This window comes from Sus scrofa, chromosome 9 (genome assembly GCF_000003025.6).
Source record: "Sus scrofa isolate TJ Tabasco breed Duroc chromosome 9, Sscrofa11.1, whole genome shotgun sequence".
In the NCBI taxonomy this organism is placed as follows: Eukaryota; Metazoa; Chordata; class Mammalia; order Artiodactyla; family Suidae; genus Sus; species Sus scrofa.
In genome coordinates this window covers 123,958,675-123,972,075 of record NC_010451.4, presented here as the reverse complement: position 1 = coordinate 123,972,075, position 13,401 = coordinate 123,958,675, and the positions used below count along the sequence as shown (strand labels likewise).

Genomic DNA, 13,401 nt, shown 5'->3' with positions numbered 1-13,401 from the left:
AGAAATGAATCCGACTAGTAACTGTGAGGTTTGCAGGTTCGATTCCTGGCTTCTCTCTGTGGGTTAAGGATCTGGCATTGCTGTGAGCTGTGCTGTAGCTCACAGACGCGGCTAGGATCCCGTGCTGCTGTGGCCATGGCGTGGGCTGGTGACTACAGCTGCGATTCAACCCCTAGCCTGGGAACCTCTATATGCTGTGGGTGTGGCCCTAAAAAGCAAAAATAAAAGCAGAAGTAAGGGAAACCATGAACCTGGAGCAATGCATCCCTTTAGTGGGACATTGTCCGCGTGTCACTGAGTCCACTTATGCAGCAGCCATGGTGGAGGGTGTTCGCCGTAAATAAGCAAATATGGCAGGTGTGCTTTCTGGATAAAGTGAGGCTGAGGGTTAGAAAGAGATATTCCAGCTAGAGATGGATGAAGAAGAAACGTCTCTTCCTTCTTGCCATCCTCTGTAGATGGCTGAAATTTTTACTTGCACCCAGGAATGTGGGAGCACTTAGCCTTATATAAGGCGTGCCTGGAATATAGAAGACAGCTATTAAAAGCTTGTGGAAAAAGGTTTGAATGAAAACAACTGGACACCCATTCTGTTGCTTACCACCTATGACCTTTGGTTAATTGTGTTGCCTCTATAAACCCCATCTTCCTCATCTGTAGACATGCCTTGTAGAGCTGTTGTGAGAATTTAATGTGATTATGGTTGTGAAATGCTAAGCATGGTGACTTGTACATGGGAGGGGGGAACTCCATAAAGGATGACATTCTTATTATTTTCGTTATAACCCAACATTACATTCATTGAGAAGACATGTATTTCATGACTGCGATGTGACAGGGATGGTGTCAGCTCCTTGCTCCCATAGGCAGCTTGAGGCTGAACCCTGGGGGTAGGGTAGACATCATGTTAGCATCACCAGCTTAACATCTCACCCTCTTGGCCAAATGAGGTTTTGGCATCCCTTCCTCATCTGTCCCAATGTACCCCCGATGCTTGTGAGAGAATCTGCTGGGGATGTATTTTTAGAAGCCCAGTAGGGGAATCTGGTATGTTCCTTCTTTGAAAGTCCCTGCAGTATTGTTACATCACACTGACTAGACACACATTCCTAAACACTTAATTTTTGAAATTATGGCTGTGGACTGGTGTCTAGGGGATTTTTTTTTTCTTTTTTGGCTGCGTCTGTGGCATATGGAAGTTCCTGAGCCAGGGATCAAATCCAAGCTGCAGCTATGACCTACACCACAGCCGTAACTCGGGATCCTTAACGCACTACTCCACAGTGGGCACTCCACGTGGGATCTTATAATACTTCTCTGGTTTTAAAGGAGTCATTTGTGAATGGTCACCTTTCACCCTATTGGTGGCACATGTCCTTTGTTACCCCTTTAATAAAGAAGACCTTGCCAATTTCCTATAATGGTTGCAGATATAAGCTCTACCATATTTTTTCATATTGTTTCTGGTATTTGACTCCGTTTCTGCTTGGAAAAATAAGAGGGAATATGGGAAGTTTTAGGCCCCAGGCTCTCCCTCGTCCTCTGGGACTGTGTTCTAGGAATAAGAAACCATGCAACCTCAGGGTCTCAGCATTTCTCTATATCCAGTGTAGGGCTTGATCATAGGCTTGCCCATATCCTTTCTGACGCAAACACTAACAACCAAGTCTTAACTACGATCATAATCTATCATCTTGCTGTGTAGACACTCACAAAGTGGAGATCATTGAAGAAAATTACATTAATCACAAGAATGAAGTACAATTAGCATACTAATTACTTGCCAATAAATGTCAGTAACCGGAAATAGTTTGTTCTCTAAATAATCTTCCTACCTAAATCTTTTTATCCCCAGTTATTTGCTTAAAAACCTTCATTTTGTAGATAACATACCAGAAAGGCTTTGATCCTGGTGCTGTTCTCATCACAGATTTCAAATTAGTGAACTTGGTGCTGAATCAAAGAGGTTTTGACTTTGCCAATAGTGTATGTATCCTGGATTTTCGAAATGTATTTTGCTCTCCTCTTTTCTGTCTGACCTTGGACCCCTTCACCAGCTTATTTTTTTTTCCAATTGATCAGGAATGCAAGAGGACTCTGGTCTTTGGGACTACACTTTAGCAAACAGAAAACTCAAAAAAAAAAAAAATCGTTCTTGTGATGTTGTATTTTTCCAAGCCTGGGAACTGAGTTGGGCTCAAGCCCACCCGCAATGCCAGCTAAATCAGGGCTTCTGGACCTTGAACTGTTACCTAAGCCACCCTCCCTGCTGCACCAGCTGCACTGCTCATTCATAGTGACCCAGTTTCTTTTCTTATGTAAGCACCCTGCATCAAAGAACTAGAGGGAGGATGCCGGCAGCCGGCAGGCAGCGTTTGCGGCCACAGGCATGTTCTTGGAGATGCCGGGCTTGCTCGGGAGGACGCCAGCATTCCGCCCAGTGTTCCAGGAATCTTGGACACAAGCCTTTCCTTTCCTGTGACTCGATAGACACTAATCTCAAACATGTCTCATGTTCTTAGAGCCTTGACTTCTTAGAGGGTCTACAGTGAAATGAAAATAAAATGGGGGAAAAAAAAAGGCATAGAGTTCCCTGGTGGTCTGCTGGTTAAGGATCTGGCATTGTCACTGCTGTGGCTCCGGGCCACTGCTGTAGTGAGGGTTTGATCCCTGGTCTGGGAACTTCTGCATGCTGTGGCAAGAAAAAAAGAAAAAAGAAGGCACATCCTCCTATTTCTCTGTCATTTTCCTGAACTGTTTCTCATCCATCATCTTTAAGTTATTAGGGTCATTTTTGATATTAGGCATGTTATGTTCTGATTCCTTAAGGCAGCAAAGTACAGAGTAATGGTCACAAACAGCTGTGGAGCAAACCGCTGTCTTGGTGTCAGGCTCTGTATGCTCTTTACATGTACCGACTCACCTCAGAGGCATCCCAGGCGCAGGTGCTCTTAGCATCTGCATTTCACATAGGAACAAATTGAGGCACAGAGAGGTTAAGCATCTTACTCAGGGTCGCACAGAGCCAGGACACAATCCCTGGCAGCATAATTTCAGGGGTCAGAGAGAAGTCTGACCAGTTCCAGGCAACTCTTTCCAATCGCCTGGAATGTACAGGAATGGTGGCGAGGGGACTCTGGTTTCTTGGGGTGTCGAGGAGGAACAAGGTCTGGGATGCATGGGTGGGGGAGGGGGTGAGGAGGAGTGGGTGGTGTGCAGGGGCCCAGGCAGGGGAAGCACAGCTAACAAAGCAGGTCCCTCTGAGAAATGCCAGGAGATGCTGATGAGCCTTTCAGAGATGAAGCACATCCTGCATTTTGACCAACAGCAGTTTCATGGACAAGCCAAAGAGAAGGAGAGGGTCCTGGTGGAGAGGAGGAGAAGGATGGAAGGGGGAGCGAAAAGGGACAGAGGACGGAAGAAAAGGGAGAAAGACAGAGATGCTGGGGAGTCAGGGAGAGGACTGGACAAAAGGCTTGCTGGGAGGAGGGGGGAGATGATGTAAGGGGGAGGAAAGGAGGCAGACGGGGGTGGGGGTGGGGTGGGGGGGAAGAAATCCTGGAGTTCCCATCATGGCGCAGCGGAAACGAATCTGACTAGGAACCATGAGGTTGCGGGTTCGATCCCTGGCCTCAATCAGTGGGTTAAGGATCCAGTGTTGCTGTGGCTGTGGCCGCACTTGTGGCCCTAAAATGACAAAAAAGAAAAGAAATCCCGCTGGCTCTAGTCCCATATAGTTCCTTTGCTAGGTCACATGAGCAGGAATGGTGGGCCAGGTAGGGGACAAGCAGTCTGTCCACAGAAGCCCCCTTTGGCCATCTGCTCTGAGGATGGGGAGGGGCTTCTGCAGCCACGGGCCAGGGGAGGGAGCTTCCCTCCATTTAACTTGCATTGTTTCAGGGTCCAGTTTCTCTTTGCAGGGTGACCCCCTCACTTTGCGTTGCTCAGAGCTGGCCCTGGGAATATGAAAGGATGGGGAGAGGCTGGGACAGGGAGGGGAGGGCACGCAGAGCCGAAGGGCTGTGGTCCCCACGGAGTGTGCAGGGCTCTGTGAGCTCTGCGGGGCATCTTTGCCACAATGCTGCTTCTCAGGTGCAGACCCTCCCAAGCCTTTCTCCTCTCCTTCCCCATCTCTCCTCAAGCTCTTCCCTCCAAATCCAGCACATTCCAGGGGCCATATTTTGCTGTGGTTCCCTCCCACTCCCTCTGGAGCCTGTCCTGGAAATGTGGGCAAACACATTTGGGGGCCTGAAAGAGGATGCACCTTGCAAGGCATTCAGCCTCGCTTTTTGACAGTGTCCCGAGGCCAGGGAGGGGGCGTGTCCCTGCGAGGCGCCCCTGCATCTCAGGAGGGTCACTTAGGGTGGGTGTCAGCGATGTGGGAAAGAAGAGAGTTTAGACATAGTCCGGGTTATGGGCGGTCGGTACCTAGTGGCCTCTGCTGTCACCACAGAGGAGGTGATGGCAGGTGTCGTCCTGTCGGAGAAGCTATAGATAGTCCTGTGAGCCAAACAGTGCATTTGCCCAGCTGTAGCGTCCTTCCAGCACACTGTCTAACTTGGGGTTATTGTCCATCCCTCCTTTGGAAGAAGTGGTGATGCGGGGCCTGCCAGTGGTCGCCAGAGGAGAGACAGGCAGAGCGGGCTCTGAAGTTGCGTAGATGTGTGTAGAAATCCATCTTCCACCCCTTACTGGCCCAGTGATCACAGGCATTTCACTTCAACTCTCCAAGATGAGAAGACTGGGGTTTTGAGATGTTAAGGCATATTGGGGGGCGGTCACACAGGATGCAAACCCAGGCTGACTGACTCCAGATCCTCTGGAGCATAGAATTCGGCCTGGAATAAGTCCTCGCTGTATGACGGTAGTGATTACAAGGAAGATGGAAAACCATCGGCTGAGAGCTGTGTGTGAGGCGGGCCAGTGGAAGTTGTGTCGGGGGCACAGAGCAGAGTGCTGACCCCACCTGGGAGAGTTCATCAGGTCCACCACCCTCCCTTTACAGATGAGGATGCTGTGGCTCCGTGAGGCTGAATGTGCTCATTGTGGACCTGCCTCTGATCAGAACAGGTGCTCCAGGCTGAGACGGTGATGCCCCCACCCCAGGTGGTGTCGGCTGCCTCCACGGCATCTGAATATGCGCTCGCCCCCCATTTCCCTCCAGAGCCTCATCCCTACTGAGTCACTCTGGGGTGCTTTCAGGGTCATTCAGTTGGAGTCTGCTGCCCAAGCCCATTCTCGTCCCTATGTTCTACTCCTGGGTACTCCCCTGCCTCCCTCGGTGACTTCATTGTCTCCCCACCCTCACCCGCTGTCATCACTCCTGGAAACATCGTCACCTGCGTGGTGCTGCCCGAGGCCCCCCTCTCTCATGCTGCGATGAAACTCCCTCCCCAGCAGTTCAGCCCTCTTGGGCACAGCCACCCCTTGGGCTCCACCATCGAGACTGGACCACGGTCTCACAGAAGAAAGCTGGCTCCGCAGTTTGGCATCCTTGCCCCTTGCTGACTGTATGACCTTCGGCAAGTTATTTAACTTAAGCTTCATCTTCCTCTACTGTGAAATAGTGAAACTGTCAGGACCCATGTCGTAGATTTGCTGTGAGGGACATGCCAGGAGATTTACAAAGCATTTGATGCTGTACGTGCCCCCGAGTGAGTACATATCTGTAGTGGTTATTTTTAAAATTCGTTCTCTGGAGTTCCCGTCGGGGCTCAGTGGTTAAGGAACCTGACTAGCATCCATGAGGACACAGGTTCCATCCCTGGCCTTGCTCAGGGGGTTAAGGACCTGACGTTGCCGTGAGCTGTGGTATAAGTTGAAGATGTGGCTCAAATTTGGCATTGCTGAGGCTGTGGCATAGGTTGGCGGCTACAGCTCCAATTTGAGCTCTAGCCTGGGAACCTCCATATGCCGCGGGTACGGCCCTAAAAAAAAAAAAAAAAAAGAAAAATTCTTTCTCTAACTTAAACTTTTATTTTAATCTTCTGTTTAGCCTCTTCTTTTTTTTTTTTTTTTTTTTTAATGTCCCAACTGTTGGTTCCTTCCTGTTCTCCAGGTTCCATTCTCCAGCCTGGCGCTAGGGTTCCTGTCTGAGTGATGGGCACATCCTAAAACTCAATGCTTTGCCTGTTTCCTACCAGTTTCCTAATGCAGCTCCCAAAGGAGCTGTTCCAAACTCTTTCCATTCTCTTAGGTGTCCCCACCGCAGCACCTACTGCATTTGTAATGATTCAATGAATAATTTTAAATGACCACTTCGTGTCTGTTACACTAGGCTAGCTTGCGAGGTCTGCGAGCGGGTGACGTTACCTGATTTGTTTCTACCCTATTTCCCAAATCTGGCACGTGGAGGAAGACCACCTGCAGGACGGTCACCCCAAATTAATGAAGAAGTTCAAGGCTGTTGAACTTGGTGCATCTCCAGTATGTCCCTTCCCTGCCCATTGCTCTCCGTCTCCATCCATCTCCATCTCTTTCTCTACTTTTGACTATAAGTAGGTCAGATTCTTCTACTTCCTTTTTTTTTTTTTTTTTCCTTTTTGTGGCTGAACCAAAGCACATGGAAGTTCCCAGGCTAGAGGTCAAATTGGAGCCGCAGCTGCCAGCCTATGGCATAGCCACAGCCATGCGGGATCTGAGCTGCGCCTGTGACCCACACCACAGCTCAGGGCAACACCGGATCCTTAACCCACTGAGCAAGGCCAGGGATCAAACCCACATCCTCTTGGATACCAGTCAGGTTTGTTACAGCTGAGCCACAACGGGAACGCCTCTTCCACTTCTTCTTGATCTCTCTCCTCTAGGATTTGCCTTTACCAGGTACTGTTCTTTGGCCACTTTCATTGCTCTCTTCTCTTGCCCTTTTCCCTTCTGCCTGCAAACACATCTGGAAAGATCTTGCGTCGGAGTCACACAGCTGGTAGGGAAACTGGGCTCTTCTTGCCAGCTGTGTGACTGGAAAATTCATCTCACGTCCTTAAGTTTCTGTTTCTTCCTGTGGAAAATGAGAGTGGATCACTTGTGCAATCTATGGATCAGCACTGCTGTGAAAATACATTGAGCTGGTGTTGGCAAAATCTCCAGCAAAAAGCATTGCAGATAGTAAATAAATAAAACTCTCTGCCCCAAATCCTAAAGAAATACATAAAAACAAAACCCTCTCATGTCTAGTTCCCACCGCTTTCTCCAGGTAGTATTAGATTTCTGGCGCCTGAACTGGAACCTTCCCTGCATCCACAAGCAGGCTTTTCCTCTTTCTCTCCATCCGAGCGCTGTTCTCAGGCTTAGTTCTTCTCCCGGCCTGGAGGCAGCATTTTATGAAACTCTTTCCGTTAACTTCAACTTCTCTTGTTCATCAAGTCTTTTCTGGCCAGATCAACATTTAAGCATAGCCGAGGGCATCTTATAAAATCCCCTTCACACCCATCCACACACCCACACATACCCCTTTCCTGACTCTCTGTTTCCCTCCAGCTTTGCTCTCTAATCTCCCTCCTCCCCTTCTTGCAAGAGACACCTGAATGGACTGTTTCCTGCCCTCTCAGTCACCTCTGGGACTTCCCACACTATGGCCAAATCTCTCATCACACCACGAACACCGTTCCTGCCCGTGGTTGCTGGATCTGGCCGCTGAGTCTAATGATCACTGCTTCTCAGACTGTATCCAGCTTGACCTCAGGGTAGCACTGGACGCAGTGACCGCTTCTTCCCTGAAATGTCCGCTTCCCTGGTCTTTTGGCGTGCTCTGTCATCCTTCTCTCTCTGCCTCTTTCACTGGCCTCTTGGTATACATCTATCTTATAAGCAGGCTCAGTAATTTTAGCATTATTGTTCTTATTATTAAACACGAGTCTTACTAAATGACTTCTGGTTGCTCAAATAACCTTTCTTAATGGTGGGCGTCCGCCAGTGGGCTTCTGCCTTCCTACAGGTCTCTTCTCCTTCTGCCCCTTCCTTCTTCTCCTCAGCATCACATCTCTGCCTAGAGGCTTCTTCTTCCTGCAAGACTTCCCTCACCGCCTCAGGTCCAACTTAGGTGCCCCTCCTGGATGCTTTCACAGCCACCCATGCGTTCCTATTATATCCCTTATCATCTACACCATAATTCTCATAATTGCGTTATCTTGGCTCACATTGCTCTTTTACTGTAGGTTCTGCGAGAACTTGTATCTGTGTTTTGTGCCCAGGAACCCAGCAGAATGCCTGGATCACACAATGGGCAAAAGAGTGAATGATGGATAAATAACCAGGCCCGATGTATAGCCCTGGGAGCTAGATCCGATCTCCTGGGCTAGACCATGATGGTAAAGAATATATAAAAGCATGCATAAATGTGTATAACTGAGTCACTCTGCTGGACAGCAGAAATTGGCACAACATTGTAAACCAACTATACTTTACTTGGAAAGAAAGAGTGGATGAATGAGTGGAGATGGCATTATTGTGGTGTAGGACTGGTAGGTAGCCTATCTTATATTTTTTAATGCTGCTTATTATCATTTGTGTGAGTTCAGTCAAGCCACTTCTCTAAGCATCCGTTTCTTTATCTATAAAATGGCAGGAAGTGGTGTTTCTGCTCTTATGCAAGGGGATCAGTGGCATCTCTGGAGCACTGGGTTGCAGGGTCAGTCCCCAGCCCGGCACAGTGGATTTAAGATCTGGCATTGCCACAGATGCAGTGTAGGTTGCAACTGTGGCTCCGATCTGATCCCTGGCCCAGGAATGCCACATGCCATGAGGCAGCCAAAAATGAAAAAAAAAAGTGGGGGGGGGATGAAGTAAAACAACATTCCCGAGAACACTTTGCAAATGTCATCTCCTTTAAGTCACACAAAGACCCAGCAAAGCTGAGATTTGATGCAGGGAGATAATGTCTGTACCTTGGGTAGTGCCAGGCCAGACAGTTTCCTTAGCAGAGCGAGCCTCACCAATACCGTCGAGGAAAACAAAGAGATACTTTCCTTGATCTGTAATTAGATTCAGCTTGCTCTCAAGCTCCCCCCCCTTTTTTTTTAAATTTTGCCTTTTTAGGGCTACACCCACAGCATATTGAAGTTCCCAGGCTAGGGGTCGAATCAGAGTGACAGCTGCGGGCCTACACCACACCACACCACAGCAACTCAGGATCCGAGCCACATCTGTGACCTACACCACAGCTCATGGCAACACCAGATCCTTAACCCACTGAGTGAGGCCAGGAATCAAACCCACATCCTCATGGACACTAGTTGCCAAGCCCCCCTCTTTGCTTGCTGAAAAGCAAAGCAAAATCTAACACCAACAACCAACTTAAACTTTCCAAGGCAGGGAATTTAGTCTCTTCTGGTTTAAAATCAATGGCCTCTTCCAAGTCACTTCACATTTGCTCCCTTAGATAAATGCACAGTGTTTTAGGCCCCCCCCCCCCGCCCCGACCTTTTCCTGCTCATACTGCAGTGGAAAAGCAGCAGGGGAGGGCCTCTGGCCCGTGTCCTCCCTGTGTCTACCGACAGTGTTCCTGGCTCTTGTCACGTGAGGACTGGGCACGCTCCGAGGCCATTTTGCTGAAGCAGCCCCGGGTCTTACACTCTGGCTCCCCCGGGCCCTGAGTGTCCTCAGACGCTTCCGCAGCTTCAGAGGGTTTTTCGCTCCACCTCCACCCGGAGCCTCTGCCACAGTGGCCAACCCCTGGCAGGCCTGCTAGCTCTCCAATCCCCATGCTTTTGGAGCTTGGGGAAACTTCTGGGCCTCCTCTGTGAGAGCTTAGAGGAGACAAGATGTGGCAGAAAGAGGGGCATCCACGGGGGATTTTACAGATAGGGATCTTCTTCTCTGATGTATCCCAAGACTTTGAACAGTGCTTTGTACGTGAGTAGTTTTTAAAAAATTATTGAATCGAATGAGCCATTCTCAGACCATCTCTCTGCCTAATCATGGCCATGCCACTGTTTCACGCTCACTTTGATTCTCAATTTATCTTAAATTTCCATTCCCTCCTGTTAAGGTTTTGAACACCATGCAGAAATGAGGGTGAGTAGGGCCCTGAGCAGACCTTTTTTTAATCTAACTATGTCCCTCTTTTTCCATCCTGCCTGATGGGAATCAGCCTTATCTCATATTCTGCTCTCTCCTGACCACTCTTAGTTTTGTGAAGTACTTTAAGCTCAGGCCTCCAAACTTAGATTTCTTTGGGATTTGGGAGTTTTTTGTTTTTTTTTTTTTTTTGGTCTTTTAGCATATGGAAATTCTCAGCCTATGGGTTGAATCAGAGCTGTAGTCCCCAGCCTACACTACAGCCACAGCAACACGGGATCCAAGCCATGTCTGCTACCTACACCATAGCTCACAGCAATGCTGGGTGCCTAACCCACTGAGTGAGGCCAGGGATTGAACCTGCATCCTTATGGATGCTAGTCAGATTCGTTACGGCTGAGGCATGACAGGAACTCCAACGATGCCAGAATCTTAACCTGCTGAGCCACCAGAAAACTCTGGGAGTTTCATCAACACCCTTTTCTCTCAAGTTCCTGGCTCTTACAATTAAGTCTTAGCTTTTATGACGATGGTTCCAGTATAGGCATTAGAAGGTCTATTCTAACCACGATGACTTTTTAATTAAGAAATAAAAATGTTTCAGAAAAGTAAAGGCAAACATTTAAATACGTCAAACCACATGGCGCCACTAATCCATAAAATGCTGCTGAGTGGCGCACCGTCCTGACACATGGGGACGCTCAAGGGATCCCGTCACCCAGAATCATGAACTGTTAACAAGTTGTCCTTCTAGTAAATTTCCAAAAAGAAGTAAAACATTCTAGCCAGAGTCATTTTTAACCAAGGCAATTATTCCTTCATTTTAGGCTGTACCTGCCCTTCCTCTGAGGACAGTGGGTAGAAAGCTATAGCTCTCATTTGAATCGAGGAGCGTGCCTGAAGGGTTAAGAATAATTAAAAAGAAATATTTTAAAATAAAAACATCAGCTGAATGTGGAGACTATCAGTGAATGTTGCTTCCCTTTTCTAAATCTGTGGCTAACCCCTCTCATCTTACTCTGATTGGAAGTTCTGTTTGGCAACATGCACGACCTTGATTAAGAAAAATGAAAGGCTATGTTAATCGTTCAATCATATGGTAGAAAAATTGTAATTAATCTTAATTAAAGTGTATAATTTGATCTTTTTGATCAAAGGCAAGGTCTTTTCAAATAAAGGATCCATGGCATAAGTTATTAAAATACAGGGCCTCAAAAGTTTTTTCAAAGAGACTGGGAGCCCCTTCCATGTAACAGGATGGCTTTACTGACTGCATTTCAGTGGAGTGTTTACTTTCAGACATTTTTTTGCTGATGGCGAAGGATTTTCCCTGAGGCATTCGCATATTACCCCTGCCTGCCACCCGTTGTCTTGTGACAGATTGTTTTTCCAGGTTGGGTGGCTTGGATTGGGGCAGGGAATGGATTGCATGTATTACTTTGGCCTAATTAGAAACACAGAGTCACCATGGATCCAGGGGACAGCCAACTCTTCATTAGGGGACAGGTAGTGACCACTGAGGGCTGATCAGAAGGGACCAGGCCCTCTCATAGTCATTGATACAATGGCTTCCTGAACATTTCTTCCTGGGTGGATGGGGAGCTTGGGGTTCATAGATGCAAACTCTTGCCTTTGGAATGGATTAGCAGTGAGATCCTGCTGTGTGGCACTGGGAACTAGGTCTAGTCGCTTATGATGGAGCCTGATAATGGGAGAAAATAGAATGTATACATGTATGTGTGACTGGGTCACCATGCTGTACAGTAGGAAAAAGAATTGTATTGGGGAAATAACAATTTAAAAAATAAAATAAAATAAAAGTTCTAATTAAAAACAAAACATTTCTTCCTGATATCAATGTCATTCTTGAAGGAAAAGCATGACTTGCTTCTGTGGGTACCTGTGTGTTTCAAAGAATAGAGTCTTTAAGAGAAGGTGGAGGAAGAGCAGTCGGGGCTGGACGGTCAGGGCCTCTCTCCCAGTATGACTGCCTTTCTTTCTTTCTTCTGCAATTCTTGATCTTAAGCCTCTTCCGGTTTCTCTTCCTTTCCCCTTCCCTCCATATCCACAGATGGGGTGGCTGCCTTCCGCGCCTTCTTGAAGACGGAGTTCAGCGAGGAGAACCTGGAGTTCTGGCTGGCCTGTGAGGAGTTCAAGAAGACCAGATCAACTGCAAAGCTGGTCTCCAAGGCCCATAGGATCTTTGAGGAGTTCGTGGATGTGCAGGCTCCGAGGGAGGTGTGTTGGTGGGGCTGTCTGGTCAGACCTCTGTCCTTGGCTCCCGCTCCTTGGGGGGTTAGAGCCAGGTTTGATGGGGACTTTCTTCTGAACGGCACCTCCCTGCTCTGATGGCTCCTGATGAAAGAGGGATCACTTTTAAGCCCAGGGATTCTATAAAAAGGGGCTCTATCAGGAGTATCTTAGCTGTCTGTCTGTTAAACATATACCAGCAGGAACTATGTTTCTCTAGGGATTCTGCAAGATAGATGATGCTGCATCCATGTTGGTTTTCCTGGTAGAAGGTAGCACAGCTTGATGGAATGAGCATGTACTTTGGAATCTTATTCCACTGTCATTTTTACCACTTGCTTGCTGTGTGACCTTTGTCAAGTTACCTAGTCTCTCTGAGTCACATTTACCCTGATGTAAAAGGGTACAATATTACCTACCTTTTAAGACTACTCTGAGTATTAGGGATCAAACACCTATTCAATATTGGTCATGTTTATTAAGGAGTTATTACAGTTATTTGTATTATTTTGTGATAATTTATTATAACCACTTATATAATAATATGACTTTCTAGGTACTGCTATTCTGAGTTATAAAACAGAGTTTTACCCAGGAAGGTTTTTTTTTTTTTTTTTTTTTGTCTTTTTTTGCCTTTTCTAGGGCCGCTCCCACTGCACATGGAGGTTCCCAGGCCAGGGGTTGAATTGGAGCTGTAGCCACCGGCCTACACCACAGCAATGCAGGATCCAAGCCACATCTGTGACCTACACCACAACTCATGGCAACGCTAGATCCTTAACCCCCTGAGCAAGGCCAGGGATCGAACCCGCAACCTCATGGTTCCTAGTCGGATTCGTTAATAGGACAGGAACTTCCCGGGAAGGTTTTATAGAAGAAAAATATCTGCTGTCTATGCGTTGTGATGCATTACATACCTAGACCTCTTCGATTCTGCTTTGACTTGGGATAGAGGAGGGCTTTGGCCAGTGGCCAGAATGCTCTGGGCTCCTGTTAATGCTGGCTGGACAGAGATGCACATTCTAAACATCATCTTTCTCCTTGGGGCATGTTTCCTTAGTGACTGAGGAAGAAGGAAAGGTCAAACTTGCCTTAGGGACCCCGCATTAATGCTTGTCTCCAGATTAACTCTTTACC

General features: G+C 47.6%; 1 protein-coding gene across 14 annotated transcripts in view; it reads left to right on the top strand.

Moving 5' to 3' along the window:
* Positions 1–13,401, top strand: part of RGS8 (regulator of G protein signaling 8) — a 116,207-nt gene that overhangs the window by 81,852 nt on the left and 20,954 nt on the right. For all 14 annotated transcript variants that reach the window (XR_002335964.1, XM_021063775.1, XM_021063768.1 and 11 more), the window contains one exon: positions 12,086–12,252. Coding sequence is in view for 13 of the 14 variants with exons in the window: in XM_021063775.1 (XP_020919434.1) it covers positions 12,086–12,252 (167 nt within the window). In the remaining variant the exon portion in view is untranslated. The remainder of the gene's footprint in view (positions 1–12,085; positions 12,253–13,401) is intronic.